Source organism: Stegodyphus dumicola, chromosome 3 (assembly GCF_044657685.1).
Source record: "Stegodyphus dumicola isolate Sdum_Otavi_A_Nest chromosome 3, ASM4465768v1".
Classification (NCBI taxonomy): Eukaryota; Metazoa; Arthropoda; class Arachnida; order Araneae; family Eresidae; genus Stegodyphus; species Stegodyphus dumicola.
The window spans coordinates 93,822,465-93,843,961 of record NC_140770.1 but is presented as its reverse complement, the minus strand read 5'-3'; the positions used below and the strand labels follow the sequence as shown (position 1 = coordinate 93,843,961).

The following is a 21,497-nucleotide window of genomic DNA, read 5'->3' as shown; positions in this document are numbered from 1 at the left end:
CTGAAATACTCGAAGCCCCATTTAAGGATGTGATTTGTTTATTTCAGTGATGCTATTACATAATGTATGCCGCCCTGATCCGTATAGTGATTACCGCGGCCATTTCGATGAGCTCATGTTCGAATCACGGAGAAGGCTCGCATGTTTGTAAATTTATAGTGCCTTTGCTTCATGAGGACACTTAAAATACACCTAGAACCGAAATTGAGCGGTTTAATGATAGGAGGAGAGGGGTGCGAGATGTTTGTACCCACCTCCTGAAGGATTTTACCTCAAAGTTGAAATTTTACTGCTTAATGCCATACCAGTAGGTGTCTATGGCTCATGAGCGCAATTTTTCTCCGAGATAAAATTTGTGGACTTTTTTATGATACTGATGAGGCAAATGAGATAAGTTACGACAATAACATGATTTTTAATACATAACTTACCAAAAGAATATACGCTGCTTTTTACTTAAATATATATTTATATAGATAAAAAATTCTAATTCCAATCTTGCAGATATAAAAGTTTAGTTCTATGTATTCGCCTTAGTATTACAGTTTATAACTAAAGTACAAATGTTTTCGATGATCTAAAAACTTGTCACAAAAGTTCTGGATAATCTAAGAGATGATGCTAAAAAGGAAAGGCAAACACCTTTCCTTTTTAGCATCTTAATTTCTTTGCTGTTTGCGGTTTTCATTTAAAAAAGTAATTTTTCTTACTTTCTTAAAAGCTAAAATAAAATTTCTAATTTTATAATTATCTTTGTAATGCTTCGCCTTTGAATTTTTAAGCTTTTCAGGGTAAATCGTTATTTATACACTTCTTCTTTCTAAAACCTGAAAACCGAATTCATAAAATATCGAGACCTGTAGAAAATAAATTTTATTGCAAAAGCAGTTACTTGCTAGATAAAATAGAACAAAAATTGCATTTATATTTTCCCCTTTAAATAGACATTAAATTAAACAAGGAATGTTTGTAATCATTGCCTTTGTTCACATTACTGGTTGCTCTCGAACTGGTTGGAAACAATTCAGTACTAAAATATTCCCACAGAGTATATGTGTGAATGGTTAATTAACACATATGAGTAACCTAGGGCAATATTTTTAAGTTAATCTTGCACTAGGTTACGAATTAGATGTAAGTTTCCTCCATATACGACGACAACTATAATTCAACTTGAATTCTAAGTGAACAAACTAACGATATTTTCATATGTTTCTGATCACGTATTCGATGTTTTGCATAGCGTGGAAATTCCCTTCCTTCGATATCAATAGTACCCCTACTTTTAAATACCCCGCTAATCTGCTCTAAATCCACGCACCCCAACCAGTGAGCCGCAAACAAGTGAGCGAGGTGCCCACGTGACCCTGTGACAGCCTTTTAGCCAAGGGTTAATAGATCCCCATATCAAACGAAGTCTTTTGTATGAATAATGAGCCCATCATCAACTATGGCTTATAGCCTAGCTTAATCGAGCGTGTCTGCGATACTGCAGGGCGGACTATTAAGAAACGTGCGCGATACTGAGTGCATTTCAGCCTTTTTTATACGGTTGAGTTGAAATGGGGAAGCAGTCGATGACAGGTCATGGAATCGAAGCAAATGTCTAATTTGCTTCGATAAGCTGTTGGATGCTACGTTGGTACGTACTTTTTACCATACTTTTCCTAAAGCTTACGCATGCTGTGTATTCATTAAATGAGATTTAATCAAAATAAAGTTTGTTTTGTCTTGTGTTTGTGGAACTATGAGTTTTCTATAAAACGTATTTATTGAAAGGCATTACAGGATATACAGATGATCTATATTGCTCTTAAAAGAAGCATTACAGCAGAAGTTTATTTCAAATGCAGGACACATTTTTATGTCACCTAAATCTCTTAAATGTGACAGAAATAATGGAGAACAAACAACAGCAACTACAAAAATTTGTAAGGTGTATGTTAATTTTATAACAGCTATTTTTAATTTTGAAACCCTTTCCTTTCAATTCTTGTTTCCCACTTACAACTCCCTACTAGAATGAGTTTTAAGAATCGCGTTGAATGCAAATGAGTTAGAAGTAGTATTTAAAGGAAATTCTACTTACTCCGAAAGAGAGAACACGCGACACTTAGGAGTCTTTAGTGTCGCGTGTTTGCCTTCTGGCTACTTCGTTCTTGAATCTATTACGCTTGTCCGTATTGTACGTGCCTAGTTTAAATTAAGGGCCAACTATGTTAGATATTTGTATCTAGCTTCGGCTAAGTCTATTTTAGTTAGATTAGTTTCTTATTCTCTTATACTGATTTAAAAGCCCGAGTGGAGGCTTTCCTGTAAGCCTGAGAAGAGGCCAGCTATTATCGTTTCTTTGAGGGAATAAAAGGGTATTGTGTAACAATTCTCGAGTCTACGTTGTAAGTACTTGAACTCAGCGATAAGTCGCTACTTAGTTCACCAGGTTCCTCGACATTTTATCAAAGTAGCGAGGGACATTACAAAATAACATAACATTGTTTAATCTAAGCAGATTCTAATATCTTGCTTATCTGAATGATTATTATGCTTAAAACAAGCAAGCTTTCTATATTCATTACGTACACAACTAACTAAATAATACTGTAAAAACTGCAAGACATTTAACCAATATTATTTACAAAAACGCATTTGCTTATTTTGCAAACTGCAACACATTTTTGATTTTGATTTCACAGGTTTTACTTTAGAGCACTTTCATTTCCAGCCGTATCAGGAAAAACATAGATTTAAGGATAGGAATTTCACAAAGTTAATTTCTTTATATACTCGTCTGTGTATATATACTATGCATTATATATTTAAAAGCTGAGGATTTTTGATTATTTAAATTAACCAGGTATTCACAATTTCAGTATTTATTATCACTTTTCCTCACCAGAACGCAAATATTATTTAGAAAATCTTTAAGTTGAAGGTTTCGATATATATACTATGCATTATATATTTAAAAGCTGAGGATTTTTGATTATTTTAATTAACCAGGTATTCATAATTTCAGTATTTATTATCACTTTTCCTCACCAGAACGCAAATTTTATTTAGAAAATATTTAAGTCGAAGGGTTTCGATTCTAAGACAGAGCGTGTTTCTGCTTCTGGAGACCATGTTATTAACCAGAACACTCTGTTAGTTATCTGGAGTTACGCATTCGATAAAATGCGGTATAATTAATATGCAGCTGTCATCTGAGAGAAACATAATGCGTAATCTGTGATCATCTGTGTTTCTGGCTCATTGCCAAAAAAGTTAACTCAGAATGATAATTGAGTGTTATAAAATGGAAGGGAGTTTTGAACGTTTCTTATCTGTTACAAAAGAGGCAGATTTTTGAAAGTGTTGAATTAATAGACACTGTCAAAGTAACAAGCCCGTGTAGTATATAAGATATTTTTCCCACCTTCTTGGCGAGCCTTCGTGGTGTATTGGTTTGCACACTGGGCCGGTATTCCGGATGTCCTCGGTTCGATTCCCGGCGAAGGCGTTGTTAATCTTCCCTCTTGTCTGCTTCCAAAAATACTTAATGTCTCTGCAAGTATGTTGTAAATAAATATAGACTGCTCGTTAAAATTAAATTATTACTTAAAATTTAAATTTTTAAATTTAGTTTTAATTTAAGCTTTTAACGGATATCTAGCTGTGTAAAAAATTACGTTAGTTGTCTGCTGAATGCAAAATTAGACTTCTGCGCGTAGGAAATGTGCCAGATAAGCGACTTATAAAGCGTCGTGTAATGAGCGTATGTTCATATTCGGATTTATAGTGTCATTTAAACAAAATGTAGTTTCTGAGAGTGATCAGTATTTTAGAAAAAATACCGATTAATGCGATGGGAAGAGGTAAACGCAACTAAAAGTAGCCCAATCTTTTAATATCCCTTGAAGTGTCATATCATGAATATGGCATCGTTTCTTATACAGTGAATTAATTAGTAGATCGCCAGATCATGAATACACAAGAGCAGAAATTGCGTCAAAGATATTTTCTGTCATTATTACCTCGAAGAAACAGTAAAGCGGTTACGAGAGAGTTATTTTCAGGCTTTCAGGATGCTACAAGAACTCGAATCAGCCGTTCAAAGGTTCACGAGCTGGGAACTTATGTGAAAACGTCACTAACTTATGTTTCACTAATTGTATCTACCAAAAAGACTTGTTTAATCTAATATGACCCTAAAGGAGCCAAGAGAAATGAGGAATCATAACACTTATTGGCGAGTTCTAGATATGCTTTAATTAATCTGAAAGTAACCAGGAACACAGAACTTGCGTTTCTGCCTTCATAAAAACCCTTACTTCCACTGAAGCGTTTTCATGATTTTTAAATGATAGGCATCAAAAATGGTCATACCGCGTCGCATTTATTTGACGGCGTTTTGTGTTGATAGGAGGACGACAGCTTGGAGTCCCATATAAGGTTTTAGGAGGGTTTTCTAGTTTAGGAGGTTGTTGGCCCATGGAATTAAGAATAGATAAAATTGATATCGTACTCCAAATGTGCCGAAAACGAATCAGTTTTCACCCTCGCACTCCCTTTAAATTATTGGCCTTTATCTATTTCCTTACTGCTTCATCCCCAACGAGATGTTATGGGCGGCGGTGATACTTTTTAAATTTAAAATAACAGTGGTTTGTTGTTATGCTATTGGTTATGAAAGAACTGTTGCATCAAAAAATAAAAATTTAGATTTCCATAGCTACGTCGTTTTTCTATAAAATAATCTATGTTTCCTTTCCATTTGACTTTAGATTCAATGTTTTGAGATTAATCTATTAGCAGATATGGTAATTTTATGTTAAATAATACTTTCGAATAAATTGTTCTTAATCTTTTATCAATAAGTATTAGTTAACGTTTATTTCTATTTACATCCTTCAATTTTAACGAGCAAATTCACATTTTTTTTATGTATTGCCTTTAACACCGAATAAGCGGTTATCCCAGCAGAATTATGATCTATTGTTTCTTGTTGTCTTACTTAACCCATGATGTTTTGGGAAATTTTGTATCGAGTATATTTGCTGTTAGAATACATTTAGGCAGATAAATGGCAAATGAAGGTAAATGAAATTCCCCTGTAATTCATACGAAAGAGTTTTTTAGAGCGTGCTAAAGTAAGAAACACTGTGAGAGTAGTATTTTCACGAATTGCTGTCATTAAATTAGTTCTCGGTGTAATACATTTCGTCTGTTATATGCATTCTTGATTTACAACATCATGTTTATGAACATGATAAGTTTATGATCATGGAAAATTTCTTTTATTCAAATTTTGGTATTTAACAGCATTTTATAGACTTTTTTTGTTTAATTTATGAAGAATATCAGCCCCTTAAAAAACATAAACTTAAATAAATGTATATGTATTTTTCGAGTTTTGAAAAGGTACGGGTGAACGATCTCTAGCAATAGTGAGAGCGCTGCGTGGGGCAAAAAACGCTGGAAACGCCTGGTCTAGTCAGAATCTCTTCTTCTAATAAAATACTATAAACAATAATCAATTCTAATCATTAGTTTGCTTTATTTCTTCTTTCTTATAATGATACATTATATATTTACATTTTAAATGCTTTAATAGATAAAGCATTTAAAATGTAAGTTTAAAAACTTTATCTATTAAAGCATTTAAAATGTAAGTATAATAACAATAGTTGAAGATATTTAACATCAAATTAAAGTTATGTTTATAACATTATAAGTTCCGGGTTTCTTAGCGTGTGTTCGTGGTGTGGTGGTCTGCACGCTGGGAGCGTATTCGAGAGGTCAGCGGTTCGATTGCCGGCGAAGGCGTTGCTCTGCTTGGGGGGGATACTTATGTCTCTACAACATCAGTAAATTATTGAACTGTAAACTACTTTTGTTTTTGAAAAAGAACTAATGTCTGTACAACATCAGTAAATTACTGAACTGTAAATTACTTTTGTTTTTGGAAAAAAAAAACTAATGTCTCTACATCAGTAAATTACTGAACTGCTGCAACGCAAAACGTGCAATTCATATATGCGTAAATTTCGAAATAATAATAATTTCAAGTGAATTCTACTAAAACGGAATTAGCTAGACGTATTGCAAGGTTAAATACTGGAATAATTTTTAAATATAATTTAATAATAAAACTCTTGGAATAATTTTTGTCGGTAAAGAAAAGGAAACGACGCTTTTTATTATTATTAGTCTGCTTTCTTTATTTATTGATATCAAGCTTTGATAACGCTAATAAGTTTCATGACATAGAATAAAAGAATATTGAGTAGATTTGTTCAAGTGGTAGTTCTCCAATAGTCGATAATGAAATATATAGATAGTGAAATAGTGAAAGATTCTCCAATAGTCGATTCTTTCAGAGGTAGAATTCTGGTTGTCTTTCCTAGGACTATTTCCCAGCGACTTAACGGGCGGGTTCCATGGAAAAAGAGATAGAATTTCGTATGTTTTCAGGTAACGCAAATGGGAAACAGTGACTTTTACAACGTTCCCGATAAAGCCATCCTTTCTTAGGCAGATAACTCTTAAATGTCTTTCCACAATTAACTAGCCAACCAACATAACATTATATATGAATGACTATCTACCCTATTGGCATGGTGATAGCTAAGGGTCTTGGCTGCCATTAGCTCTGCCCCGGATCAAAATCTCTGAGAATACAAAGATGTTTGTTAATGTATAGCGTTTATACGACACGGAGCCACTTAAAATACTGTTCATCTTTAAGGCCTTTCACCTACTACTATCCTCTCGCGACGTTGGTGGTAGGGCAAGAAACCTTGGATACCATCGCATCCGTCCAATAGGAAGCTTTTATTTCAAAACTGGGATGGAATTGGGCAAATTCGTTTCGACATCTATAAAGAGGCCAAAGGTTTAACCAATGATCCCCCTTTCCCTTTTACCTGGTACCTGGGTCATGATAAAATACTTGGGTTTGATCTGATACTACTGTCAGCATACTTTGCATACTTTGCATTTATGTATCCTATGTTAATTATGCACATAATATTTGTATATTTATATATATATATAGTATTAACAAGTAGAAATATTACTGTATTCATGCGTCAGTATTTAACACTGTGTAACATGAAGCCGTTTCGCATAGTGTTAAACTAGAATCTTACTATAAAATTAACTGCATTTATTACTTTCTATAGCACTGTATTATGAACCATCTGTTTATATATGTATATGTATCTAATGTCTGAGAATCTAGTGATTATTATGTGCCTAAAAGTTGTGTATATGTATATTAGTATATATATTAGTTTATCCATCCAATCACCTACAGCATCATGTAACATGTAAAAATAACAGCACCAATTACTTGCCCTAGCATTGTATTAAGAAACTAATATTTGAATATGTATATGCGCCTAATGTATATGTACCCAATGACAATTATGCACCTTATAATTGCGTATAAATGCATTATTTTTAAAATACTATAAAATTAATTGCATCAATTATCCTCAACGGCACTCTACATTGTGCCATCTGCTCATGTATATAAATGTGTCATGTACCTATTGATTATGAAATCGAATGATATAAGCATTGTAAATAGGAAAACAGTATAGCATTGTAAATAGGAAGCTGTCCCCATGCACCCGCATACATTTCTATGTAACTTGACACAGTAAGGCAAAATATCAACCTAGTGTCCTATTATGAAATTAATAAGCACCTAGTTCTAACATTATTTTATGGATCTAGAGTTTAAGTATATAAGTAAGTACCAAATGTTTATGTCACCAATGACTATTATGTACCAAATATAAGCGTATATACGCTTTTGTCTATATGTAATTGTGTATGTCCTTGTTTATGTATAATTGTACCCATGTATCTACTAGTGTTATCACATATCTGGCACTGTATAGTTAATATACATCTATTACGCACTGAATAATCATGTACGTAATGTGTCTGTAAACAAAATGTCTGTATGTATGTATATTAATTTATGTTTTGTATATATGATAATGTAACTATGCATCTGCACAATTTATCCTGTAACACGGCACAGTATCGCAAAGAACTAACTAGAGCCCCACTCTAAAATTAATTGCACCAATTATTTGTTCAGCATTGTATCAAGTACCTATTGTTAATGTATGTTAAAGTAGCACTAACCTAACGCTTGGGTATCCACTAATTACTGTGTACCTAATACACGTGTTTTAATATCTTTGTACATTGGTTAATGTACTTAGGAAACAGTACAAATAATTCAGTAGCAAGACACTGTACCACACAGTACTAATCTAGGGTCTAACTTTTAATTCACTGTACTAATTACTTATTCCAGCATAACATTGCGCACCTAATATTTCAGTATGTACATGTCTTCTGTAATCTCAACATATGAGTACACGCGTTATGTATATATGCTACCGTATCCATGCTTTTGCATACACCTTGTAACATGGCAATGTATTATCCACTGTCTAACATTAATTAGCTTTAACGCCACTGTATGAAGTACCAAATTTGTGTGTATGTTTATATATTAGTATATTAGCACAATGAACACGTATGGTTATCTAGATAAAGGTGGACGTGGCGCTATACCGATTAACCGTATTGGTAGAGGGGTGGTGCCCACGTCCTCCGTCGCATATCGCATGTCAGATAAACAGCAAAACTACTAGCATGTAGATCTACCGGAACACCGCATCTGCGTATGATGGGCATAATAAATTTATTCGTCCTGTGTATTTTTGAGCCATTTTAACAATTCAGTTAGCATTGCAGCACAAACTGGAAACACAGCATGGTAGTGAAATGCCTATTCTCGTCTTATTAGCTATGCATTTGTAATATCAATCCTGCATTTTGAGAATTTAAAGTATTATTACGCGTTGACCGGAAAAATGATTTTCTTTTGTTTTCTGAATGTGTTACTGATAATATGTATATAAAATATTCTGTTCTTTTCAGGTTACCCTCACAATGCTATTGGAGGGATGACGAAATCTTCCCTTGATGCGCATACGCATCCACATATACGAAATATGCAAGGTAAGGGACTTAAAATAATTTTCAGATTATTCCGAATGGAATGCTTGAAATAAAGCTAAAATTATGTTTTCTAATTTTTGCATATGAATACATGCGTGATGCTTGGGATTTAGAAGTATTTTACCATTTTTTTAATATATATACGTAAGGAAGTTCAGGAGAAAATCGAAATGGTACAAGATCCACGCTCGTAAATAACCTTTCGAGACATGTAAAAACGCTTCTTATTTCAATAGTTATAAAATAACAGCATTGTTTGAAATTATGGCTTTATCTAGCGATCACACAGTTATAAGTAACACATTAGTTGTTAATGATTAAAACATCAAAAATGTTTTAAATATCTTAAGTTCTGTACAATAGTAATTTTATTTCATGCTGATCTTATAACAATGAAGTTGTAAGGATCTTAAGTTTTACTAACGTTTATTTTATTTTAAATCTTTACTATCACTTCTTATTTTCTACTTCCGGCCAGAATTATAAGCGTGAAGGAGTTTATGCAAAGTTGTCTGGCGAACGCCAAGTATTTAAGTGTGGCCTTTTTGCCAAGCAGAAGAGAGGAAGCCGTGAGTTCGAAGCAGGCCGCTTACCTTAGAAGTTACGCAGTTGCTACTTTGCCTTCCAGGCCAGAGGTTTTAATCCTCTTGATAAATTAAACGTATTGTAGTGTTCACAGTCTCTGTGCTACATACGCTTCCTGTTATTATAAGGCCAATCTTATTCTAAAGTTAAATTAGAGTTTAGTTTTATTTTGATATCTTTTAAGTTAGACCCCGAGTGGAGGGTCATTGTATTCCGAAGTACGGAAGTCATTGTATATAAAGAAAAAAAATAAAGGGTTTTGTATACCCTTCGTCTGTATCCTGTCTACTTACTACAATTAGTGAACATAGCTTTAGTAAGCTCTCTGTTCTAGTCAGGTCATTGTATGTTTCCGAAGAAGGTTAGAAGAAACATTGAACCTGATAAAGTGATGTCCGTGTATTGGAATACTATACACCCATATCATCACAGCAGAATTATTTCTTTATCTACTTACAAATTACATTAATAGCAAAATAATAATGGAAAGAGTTATACGTATGAGCAATCAAGGGCATACAATATTGAGCAAAGTGTAAATACGATGCGCTTTGTAAGAAATATGGTTATCAAATACAAAACAAATTATCAAAAGTAACAGTACGAAACAAATGTAATACATCAAACCTTTTTATCCCTGTCTAAGATGATCACCTACTTTTTTATATAAATTGTGCCGTCTGTAGATGTAGTTGCCTTAGAGATATAGCACTCAATATCTGTGTATTTATGCTGTCAGAAATAGTGAGTGTTTATTATTTTTATTTTAAAAATTCCTCATCCCGGCAAAATAGAAAGAACTGCCATCAGACAAAAATATTTGTTATAAACATTGTGCGCAAAACATCCAGTGATATAAATGCGCAACTACATATTATATAAACTACTTACTGCAATCTTCTCTTTGTTAAATAATTTCAAATCTGCAATCAAATAAAAACAGTAGCAAATCTTTCCTAATGTTCGGGTTGACCATTTTAATTTGTGCATTTTAAATATAAGATTTTATGTTCCATACAGCTAATTTCTATGAGAATGATTTTAAAATTATTTTGCCTATCGAATTGCTTAGCTTAAAATTGCCTAAGATATTGAATTGTAATCTACATACCAAAATGATATTACAGTTTCTTTTTAATTTTACGATTTTTAAGCTTAAAACGTTTTTAAATCTTTAATGGCAAATTCTTCGAGATGTTTAATTACAATCTGAAGATTGAAATTGAAAAACTGACGTATATCTGTTGTCGTCGAAATATATATAATTTTACAAAATATTTACATGCATCTGGGTTGCTTTTGAACTTAATTTCATTCAAACAGGTTATCGCTTTTTTAAGCAGGAGAATTATTTGATCTGTTGGAAAAATAACATAAGCTATTTTACCACGTCCTACATAATAAGTCATTATATTGCACTTTATACTCATTATTTTTGTTTGAAATTTATAGTAAAAGAATATTTTTAAAGTGTTTGATTTACCATCTTCCTAAAAAAGTAATAACTAATAATCATTCGACGTAAAACTCTAACACAGTTTTCGTCTTTTTAAATAAATTCTCTTTTTCCATTCCGTGGAATTGGTCACGTTTTTTGTATCCTATGGGGGAGTGATCTTCGTGTGATCATTGTGTTTGTGAAAGAGCCTCTTGAATTAAGTAACTGCCACCCCGGACATAATCCTAAACATGACCACAAGGGTTGTAATACGGTGCCTGAAAAAGAACAATGCCAAGAGATTTTCATGTAGCAGATCTTTCTCGCCAAGAATATCGCCAAAAAAAGTTTTTTTTTTTTTTTTTTTTTTTTTTTTTTTTTTTTTTTTTTAGTCTTCAGTACAAATACTTCTTACTACAAATATTACGAATATTAAACACTGCATTATATTCTTTCACGATTTAAAAAAATCCATACTCAACTAATATTACTTCTTTTCTTCTTTGAAAAATATTAATATTACCTTAAGCAGCAAAATCCATCTTAAAGTTTTTATTCATCATTCATATAAATTGTTTTTGCTTTGGTTTATTTCATTAAGGCAAATCACTTAAGGGCTATCTGGTAAAGAAGAGCGATACCGTCGTGGAGAACTTTCTAAGGAAAACTGGCTCATGTGCAAGTTACACATGGGGATCCCCCAAAAGGCCCATACAACCAAACCGTTCGCCGGAATTCGAACCCCGGACCGAATTATCATTATTTAGCAGCCTTTCCTCTCGGCCACTTGTGGGCCTTTAGTGTAAATAATAAGGGTTGAAAACCAGTCTGTGAGTGTTTGAATATGTTAATCATACTTATAGAAAAATTTTAAAAAATCATTTTATATAAAAATGGAATTTTTTGTTCTCTGCGTATTTTTGTTTCGAACGTAACATTTCTGAAATTACTGCTTTCTTGAAATTGCTTTAAGATAGGATCTCTCAAATCCGATTAGTATCACGCATATTTCAGGAAATACAAGGGGACTAAAATAATGTTAATTTTTGAACGTTTAGCATATTTTCTATTAAGCGTTTTTATGTTACTTGTAAAGAAGTCAGAAGAATATAAAAGCGCTTATGGAAAGAGAAAATTTCAATTAAATCACAATGTTAAATAAGAAATTTCTTTAATCACAACATAATAAAATTTCAGAAATAAGAGATAAAGTATTTCTTTTAATCACACTAGAAAATGATGAATCTTCTACGTAATTATATGGTGTTCCTAATTAAACTTGAAATTTGCGAGCAATCTGTAGCAAAATCTATGCAGCAGAAATGCATGAAAATTGCGTAATGGCAGAATGAAATAATGGGAATTTTATCGAGGGGGAAAAAACAATAAGTTTCAAAAACCACCACCAAATGGCATTGTGCAATGTAAACTATTGGCATATGCAAATGTGGCAACTATAGTAATTCTGTGCGTGCACAGCAACCCTATAAAGATTCGAGAGGCGAACAGCAGTCATACTTCTTTCCAAGTCAAGCAAGATGACGTTGACTTTCTAGGAACGCACTTTGCTGGTGAAATTATTTTACCAAAACGGAGACTCTGTTGCCGAAGTTTCGCGGAAATTTCGGTCTTTGAAGCGGTTACGAAAAGGTCCACTTATATTCTAAGAAATATGATTATTAAATTTGAAGCAACAGGAAAACCAGGAAGGGGACAAACGTGTGTTGTAGCACAGGTAATGGATGTGTTGCGGTTTCTTGCGCGAGTTAAGCTCCAGGATGAATGGCCATGGAAAATGTTTTGGACCGACAAGGCCCACTTTCATATGAAATGTGCGGTTAACACGCACAACTGCCGTATTTGGGCTGCTACAAACCCACATCAGTTCCTACATTCCATTACACTCTTCTTATGTAACGGTTTGATGTGGCTTTACTGCAAGCTTCATTGCGGGTCCGTTCAAAGAGCATAGTGCCGCAGGGAATGTGACATGCACCGTCACCGGTCAACGATACGTTTCATTATTAGAGCAATCCGTTATTCCAGCTCTTCAGGTAAGGCGATGTGATACAACCACAGTGTTTATGCAGGATGGTGCTCCTCCACAAATCGCCCATTGTGTGAAATAAGTACTCAGCCGCCATTTCAGTGATGACATAATCATCAGCTGGCAATTTCCTATAGCTTGGCCTCCTAGATCCCCCGACTTGAATCCTTGCGAATTTTGGCTTTGGAGATACCTCATAGCCATGGTCTACCATGATCCCATCACGTCTCTGTCGGACCTTAACAAAACCATGTGAGTAAAATTCCTCAGTTCATGCTGCTTTCAACAGTCGAACATGCGATTTTATGCTTCCAGACGGTAGCAGACAGTGGTGGACATCAGATCGAGCATGTTTTGTAAACTTTTGTAGATTATTTTTATGTTCTCAATAAAGCTATGATACTCCACTTAGAAGTGATTTTTGAAACTCATTGTTTTTCCCCCTCAATAAAATTCCCATAATTTCATTCTGACTTTACCCAATTTTCATGTAATTCTGCAGTATAGTTTTTGCTATAGACTTCTCTCAAATTTCAAATTTAATTATGGACACTTTGTATCAGGAAAGAATACATTTCCTTTAATCTTAATTCGTAATAAATCCTAATAGAATTTTTCAAGAAAATAAAAAAGAAAAACATGAAACTTTGTTATTATATTCCACTCTTTCTTTGTTTTATTTTTTAAAATTTAAATCTGAATTCATATATCATGAGTAAATTTTGAAAGGAATTTATCAAATAGCATTGTAAAGCTAGCTTAAATTTTTCATTTAACTAACGTTATGATTTTCATTCATCATTTCTAATAAATACATGTTTTCGTTTTATTTCTTAAACTCTATGTAAAAGTATTATTTTACTTTTAAATCTTTATAAAAGTTACATTAACCACAGTAAACTCATCGTCATGGCACTACATATTTTACTATGTAAATTTACTATTAATAATAATTACTATGTAAATTTAAGTCTTGTTCATTTGCTAATTTTCCTTAACGTCATCGGCCCACCAGCGGCCGAGCGGTAAAGTCGCTGAACACTGGTAGTTCGGTCCGAGGTACGAATCCCGCGAACGGGCTGGCTGCGTGGGTGTTTTCGTGGTGTTTTGTAACGTGTATACGAGCCAGTTTCCCTTAGAAAGTCCTCCACGAAGGCATCCCTCCCCTTAGGCAGATAGCCCTAGTGTGCTTTGCCTAATTAAATACACCACACCACCTTAACGCCATCGTAATTCTATACTTGTAAATCGACTATAAAACAATTGCAGAACGAGGTGCTACGTTTTAAATCATGTAAGTTTTTAAACTCAGGCTCAGCATGTCTCACAGTGTTGTTAAGATGATTTCTATTTTACTTGAGCTAATTTAAAAAAAAATTATTTCGATTAGAATTCCACCTCGATGTTTCATTTTTGTTGAACGCTCCATTTTTTAATTACTATTCTTTAATTTTTTTAAACTATATTCATTCACAACAGACTAACATCTTTATATGAGTATTTAGAATTTTAAAGCATTTCAACCCGTGTATAACCAGTCACGTAGTCTGAGAAGAAGAATCACAAATATTAACTTGTTTCACAAATATTACATTTACAGTTCACAAATGCTAAGTGAACCGTAAATGTAACGAATGAGATTAAGGTAATAATTAGGACATTAGCAATAGTATACCAATTTAATAAGAAATAATTAGGATATTAGCAATAGTATACTAATTTAATAAGAAATAATTAACTAAATTTCAAAGACAAATATACAACGTAGCATCGATTGGAACTTGAAATTTATGCTACCAATAAAAGGCGATATCTGCCATTTCTGGTAGCCCTCCGAAATTTCGATCTTCATTGCATATTCATCTCGGACACTTCAAACTGCTGTGGGTAGAAAGAACTCCTTTCCTAAATCTCCAGGATCAGAAATCAGTAGCCGGAATGAATTTGCTGTAGCTGACCATAGCTTAATCTGTGGTTTTATCTCATATTTCGTAGTTCAGAAACTTATTTATCAGAGTTTTCAGAGTGATGCCTTAGGAATAATCGATTCCACAATGGATTATTTTTTACATCTATATATGTTTTTTGGGGGGAAAAGAACTTGAAATACACTCTGCGAATGAATTCGTTCTTCTTTAATTTTAAAGCTAATCTACGAAAATCTAAAATCATGAATTTTTCAAGCAGATTTTTAGTTCTAATCAGAAATGTAACACATGGCCAGACGTTCCCTAAAATAATTAAAGTTATTTCCAAATCCTTTGATCTGTATTTGGAACAGAGAATATCTGGCCTCACCAAAAGCGCAACAGACAAAAAAGCCAAATTTTTTCCTGCAATTTTTCACGGAATAAAAGTTATTCGGTTTTTAACAGATTTTAAAGTAACTCGATTTTTGACTGGCATGGCTATTTTAACAGCTGTTTAAAGTGATTTGGACTTGCTTCAAGTGCTTTATGCACCTGCATTAGCGACTAAGAAGATATAAAACAAACTCCTCTTGAGTGCATTTACATTTCTAGCAGAGGAAAATATTTCAAGCAACTTTGATGCGCGAGTTTATATATCGGCCGCTATTTTTTCTAAACTTTTTTTCTGAACTTTGAATTTTTTCTGAGCATTTTCCAAATGGGACATTAGTCTCGAAACGGCATTTTGCGTTGAATCGCTATAAATGGCATATCACTTTTGAAATTGTTGCCACCAAATATTATCGCCCTGTATTATATTTGAAGAAATTAAGCAATGAAGAATCTGGATGAATGGCTACTTGTTTCTGGCATTATGTAAAAGCAACGGTACGCAAATCAAATTTTGAATCAGGTAGTCCTCCACCCAAATATAGGCACGTGGAAGCCCGAATTTTGAATTTCGAATATATTTTATTATATATTTCCTGTTTTGCAAATTTTTAACGAATTTTTAACTAACAAACTCAACGATTTCAAAGATACCATTCGCAACATTCTACGGAAATTGATAAAAAGAATTGATAAAAATTAATAGATTGATAAGAAAAGTTTTAAACTCCAGAGGGCGAGATTATCTATCGGAAATTCTAACGATATACTGTTTTTAAATATTTTGCGATTTTGCTGTTGAATCGAATTTTATGCGGCGTAAGAGCCAAGAATGTGATATTTAATGAGGCAAGCACACAAAATGTTAATAATAAAGGACAAAAAATGTTTTGTAAAATCATCTTTGTAAGAATACTGAATATTGATGTGATGAACTGTGAAAACCTTGGGAAGGGGAAAACATATAATTGTGTGCCAACACTTAAAGTTGCATGGGGAATTCTAAACGTATATGCTATGCTGTTTGTAAATTTTTGCAATTGAATTCTATATAGCCTAAGTGCGAAGAAAACAATACTTACCCATAAAACTAAAAAGACAAAGAAAACTAGTTACTAGAGGTGAGTGTAACAGCAGATTGGTAGACTGTTAGCTCAGCGAGAATGTGAAAAACTTTAATGCTACTCTTTTGGCCGACATTTAAATTTTGAATCCTTTCAGACTTTTCTTATTATTTCTTTTTTTCTTTTTTCCTTTATTTTTTCTTCTTATTTATTTTTTTATTATTTTTCCCCATTTGGAGTGCAGTTTTACAATTGCTTGTTTATTTTTTATTACGATACCTTATTTATGTAAGCCTCATGAAACACAAAGACTAAAATTAAAGTTAATAAAAACAAAAATCCTTGAATTTTTTGTTTGGCTATAGTATAATCAGCAGCTAAAAGACGGTATTTTTTAAAAGATATTGTCATGAAAAAACGCAGTGGTTATGTAGTGATGTATAACTAAGCTATATTCGTCAAGCATTTTTCCTATGAATGATGAATGAATGAATGGGCCCAGAAATTTCCAACGAAATTTTTTCCTACTTTGTTTTTGCCTCACTGCGCATTCTTCTACTAAATTTTCCCAGATGATAGGTTTCCAGTGAATATCCTCGCAATGTATTAGAGGCAATAGACCAAATAATGCGTTAGGCTATATAATCTTCTACCAATAATCCAAGTCTCAGTTTTCAGTGCTTGTATCTTTTGCTGTAGGCACTCTTCAAGGAACAGGTATATGTAACTATAACGGGACACCAAACATTAATTGGTAATGTAGTCCCGTCGCACTAACTTTTAAGCTTCCCCTTGTTTTGATTAAAAACACCCCAGAGAAGGTTTAAAGGTCCACCAGCATTAATCATTACACCGGTCAAGTCGTCTGGCACTCTCCTTAGTGCAGCCTTCCAATGGTTGAATGAATAAGGACACTTTACATTAGTAATTAGGTCTGGGTTCGAATCCTGGTGAAGGCTAGGATTGCTTAAATGTTACTTAATTTTTACATGCATAAAATAATAACAGTTACTTAGGCTCCGTCCGCGCTATAGCGTTTCGGTCATAAGAAGCATAAGCTGAGCTACGTTTCTAGGTAACCAGATTTTGCCACGTCACAGAAATTGGCTTAAGGATTTTGCTTAAATTTTCCAACTTTTCATCTAAATGCCAAGTTTATAAGAGCAGATAAACCAAAGTGAAGCAAATACGAACTGAAATTAATTCGCGGTTTCATTCAGATGCACGTTTACGCATGCATAACTTTCCTTATTAGTTATGGCTTAAACCCTTTTATTCAAATGTAAACGGACTTAATGACCTTTACGTTTTAAGTCACAAAGCTTTATGATCGAAAAGACTTCTTCTGATACGAATTTAAAATCTTTCACAAAGGCATTTCTTCCTTTACGCAGATAGTTCTTTACGTACTCTGTTATATTTAAGTAACTTTTCATAGTGAAATGAGGTTAGCAACAACACTGAAGGGGGCATAATATTACAGTAATTATTTTTAGTTTTACTATCGGTTAAATTTGAATTAAGCACTTTCCTATCTTACCTTTAATTAACGTCGCATAAATAATTCGAAAAAGAAAGAACGCGAATATTGATCTCAACTCGTGTCTTGGTTTGGAAGTAGTCATCGTGCAGATGGATGATTTTTAGCACCTGTCGAGCTATTTGCATTCGGATCGGAAGCGTAGTCGAGACCCGCTCCCGTCCTAGTTAGAAGGTGAACCTCTTCTATACTTGTAAAATCATTAGGTTTTTCAAAGCAGAAAACATGAAAAAATGTACAATACCCTCACGAGGATTCTAAATCCTGACCTCCTGATTACTAGCCAGATGTACTTCCAGTTACACCATGAAGCACACGATAAGGGAAAAAAATCACCTTATATAGTTGGTTAACTAAGGATCAAAATCTGAATATGTTATTTTAAAACATTTCATTTTAATATTTGTACACTGTAAGGCAGATAGCCTGATTATGAAACTTTATTGTCAATAAACAATGAGTGATTCAATTTACAATTTTCTCTTTAGTTGTACCTACTAGTTGGGGGTTAAAGAAAGGCTGTTTATTTGAATCTATGTTTTTGTAAATCTGATAGTAGTCTGTGATAGCTTATGATAATGACTATGGAATACCCGCGCATACAAGTAGTTATCGCCATTTTCATATACATTAACTTGTCGAGCATTTAAAATCACCTTCTTGATGCTGAGTATGAATTCCGTAATAACATCAGTTTTAGCTGACTGTTACGAAAGCCATACTTGATGGGTTTACGACCTTCACAAGAATAAAATAATTTAAATATTTTTATTTAAATTATTCTACTTTCTTAAAGATGGTAATCTGAATTTTCGTTTTGAATAATTTAAATACTGACAAAATGTATCTGTTCTCCAGAAGCACAAAGATCCTGATGATTTTGTTCTGAATTTGAACCTTTTATCATACGCTGTGTCAAACTTGAAGTTAACTGGTCTGATACCTTTCTGAACAACAATTTAGCAACTGATGTTTGAACTTGCACCGATAGACTTAGTACAATTTGGAGAAGTGACACACTAATGTAAATTTAAGAATTAGGTAAAACTGCATTATTATTTTGATGTAGATTTAGAACAAAATTTAACGATTCCGAGGACATTCAGACCCAAGTCCCACTTCAGGAGCAACGATAGCCTGCAAAATGGGATAAGCGACGACTATATTTACATCGAAGCAATAAGCATAGCAAAGCAAACAAAACGTAGTGCTATCGGTCGAGGAAAATAGCTAATTGGGAATGTAAAAATTATTAAACTTATTCCATATGAACTTATTTTTTTAAATTAAGGAAAATATTTCACTCGATTAAATTTCATCAATCGGTCCAGAAGAAGATGTAGAACTGTTCCTTTTTATGATGTGTGGGTGTGCAGAATGTGCATATCTTATTCAAATAAAAAACACTTTAAAAGTACTACAGAAAGTTAACTTGTTTTAAACAATGGAAGTTAAGGATGTTTAGCAGATATTTTATTGCTTTTCTTAAAATAAATATATGTGATGTACATGAAATTTCTAAAATAATACAAGCAGTTTAAGATTTTGAACTCTTTTGACCAAATTATATGGTATTTCTTGAGTTACTTTCAGCGAAAAACACTACTGATGTCTTGTAGAAAGAAAAGAAGTTCTTTTCCTTTCTCTTTCATGAACGTGACAAACGCGCTATCTTCTTCTTGGTACGTGACAGAGATACACAAAAATTCGTGATATATTTCTTTAGAGCTTCAACTATACTTCATACTCCTCTGGTATTTCCCTGCGGTGTCTGGCCTTTGTAACAGGAGAAATGCTCGTCTAACAATGCTTTAACTCAGTTTGAACTTCCAATTCTGAACTCTCCTTTCGCTATTGAAATATTCGAGGAGAGTGCAAGAACGTGGGACAGAATAATTTACTGCGAGGAGAAACGAAAATTTTATTTTAGTTCTACCAAAATTTTGTTTTGGAATTTCGATACAATCCTTTCTGAAAAAAGTGCTTTTAGGGCCTGTAACTAAGCGATGGGCTGGCGTAAGATAGATGTGTTCGGCACCATGCCAAAAACAGGAATCTGTAAACTAGTTGTTTTCAGAGAAATGCGCTTCAATGTTTCACATGCATTTGATGTTGAGGAAAATCGAATTATGATTTAGACACGGGAGCTCTTATGTACACATTTTACATAATATACATATGTCTCATTTTCATAGTTTAAAATACAAAAACATAATCTAGAACATAAAGCATGTAAATGAAAATTGCAAAAGAGTGAAGATTGTTCATTTTGGCATTGTGTCGATAATATGCAATGGCTAATAAAAGCAGCAGAATTGTCATCATTCTCTACGTTTTGAATAGTACTTCAAATTCAAAGAAAATTGTTTGCTCTGAATACCAGCAAAAGAATTATTTTCTGAATCTGATTTCTTCTTATTATGTCCAGAAAGACCAAAAATCCAGAGGTAATTATTAGCTTAACTTACTTTCTTTAAGAAATATTCTCCACTTATGCTAATAATCTTTAGTCTAGCATTACTTACTTATCACTGAGACGATACAACTGAAAATTAAAAATTTCTATGCGCACTTCAAAAACCATTACCGTTCCGAATCGGCTTCCATGAAAATATATCCTTTCGTTGCCACTCGGAGAAAACGCATTTAAAATCAAATCAATGGATTGGTTTACATAATTAATTTGGCGTCAAAATATTACAATACTTTATTTCAACTAGGACTCATATATTTTTGACATATCAACAGAAAATACTTTGCAAACTGAATTACGAAAAAGATTCAATTTTCTTACTTAATTTGTTGTTACTTTTAATTGGCCAGATACTCATAGATCCTATTTTGTGTTCGAGATATGTCATTCCTATATTTTTCTTTTTGATACTGATGGTGATAAACTTTCGTAATTTCTCTTTTCTTTAAGCGCGGAAACTTGTTCTGCTTTTCAAATCCTTTGAAGTTTAATGTAGTTATCTTATAAAGTTAGTTTCAATTTCAGTTATGTTATATGATGCAAGTTTAATCATTCCTCCTGCCGGAATGGCCTGTACATAAGTATTCTGCATAGTAACAAAAGAGTGAAGATTGTTCATTTTGGCATTGTGTCGATAATATGCAATGGCTAATAAAAGCAGCAGAATTGTCATCATTCTCTACGTTTTGAATAGTACTTCAAATTCAAAGAAAATTGTTTGCTCTAAATACCAGCAAAAGAATTATTTTCTGAATCTGATTTCTTCTTATTATGTCGATACAATCAAGATATACCAAGATAAAATTGTTGCTGTTATGATATTTTAAGTATTTCCTGCGGCTGAAGAATACTATTTAAAAAAAAGTTTTTAAAGCCTGTGCCCTACACTTATCTATTAATATGAGACCATTACTGAGTTTTCTCTTAAATCGCAATATGCGTTTGAATGCGTTTATTTTGGTTTCAAATGAGTAGCTGATATAAGATATGTAACTGAATGTGATATTTAATAACTGACAA

General features: G+C 33.1%; 1 protein-coding gene across 1 annotated transcript in view; it reads left to right on the top strand.

The window, feature by feature from the left end:
• Positions 1-21,497, top strand: part of LOC118188727 (retroviral integration site protein Fli-1 homolog) — a 339,942-nt gene that overhangs the window by 268,883 nt on the left and 49,562 nt on the right. Inside the window, exon 6 of the mRNA XM_085813083.1 lies at positions 8,950-9,030. Coding sequence (XP_085669209.1) covers positions 8,950-9,030 — 81 coding nt within the window. The remainder of the gene's footprint in view (positions 1-8,949; positions 9,031-21,497) is intronic.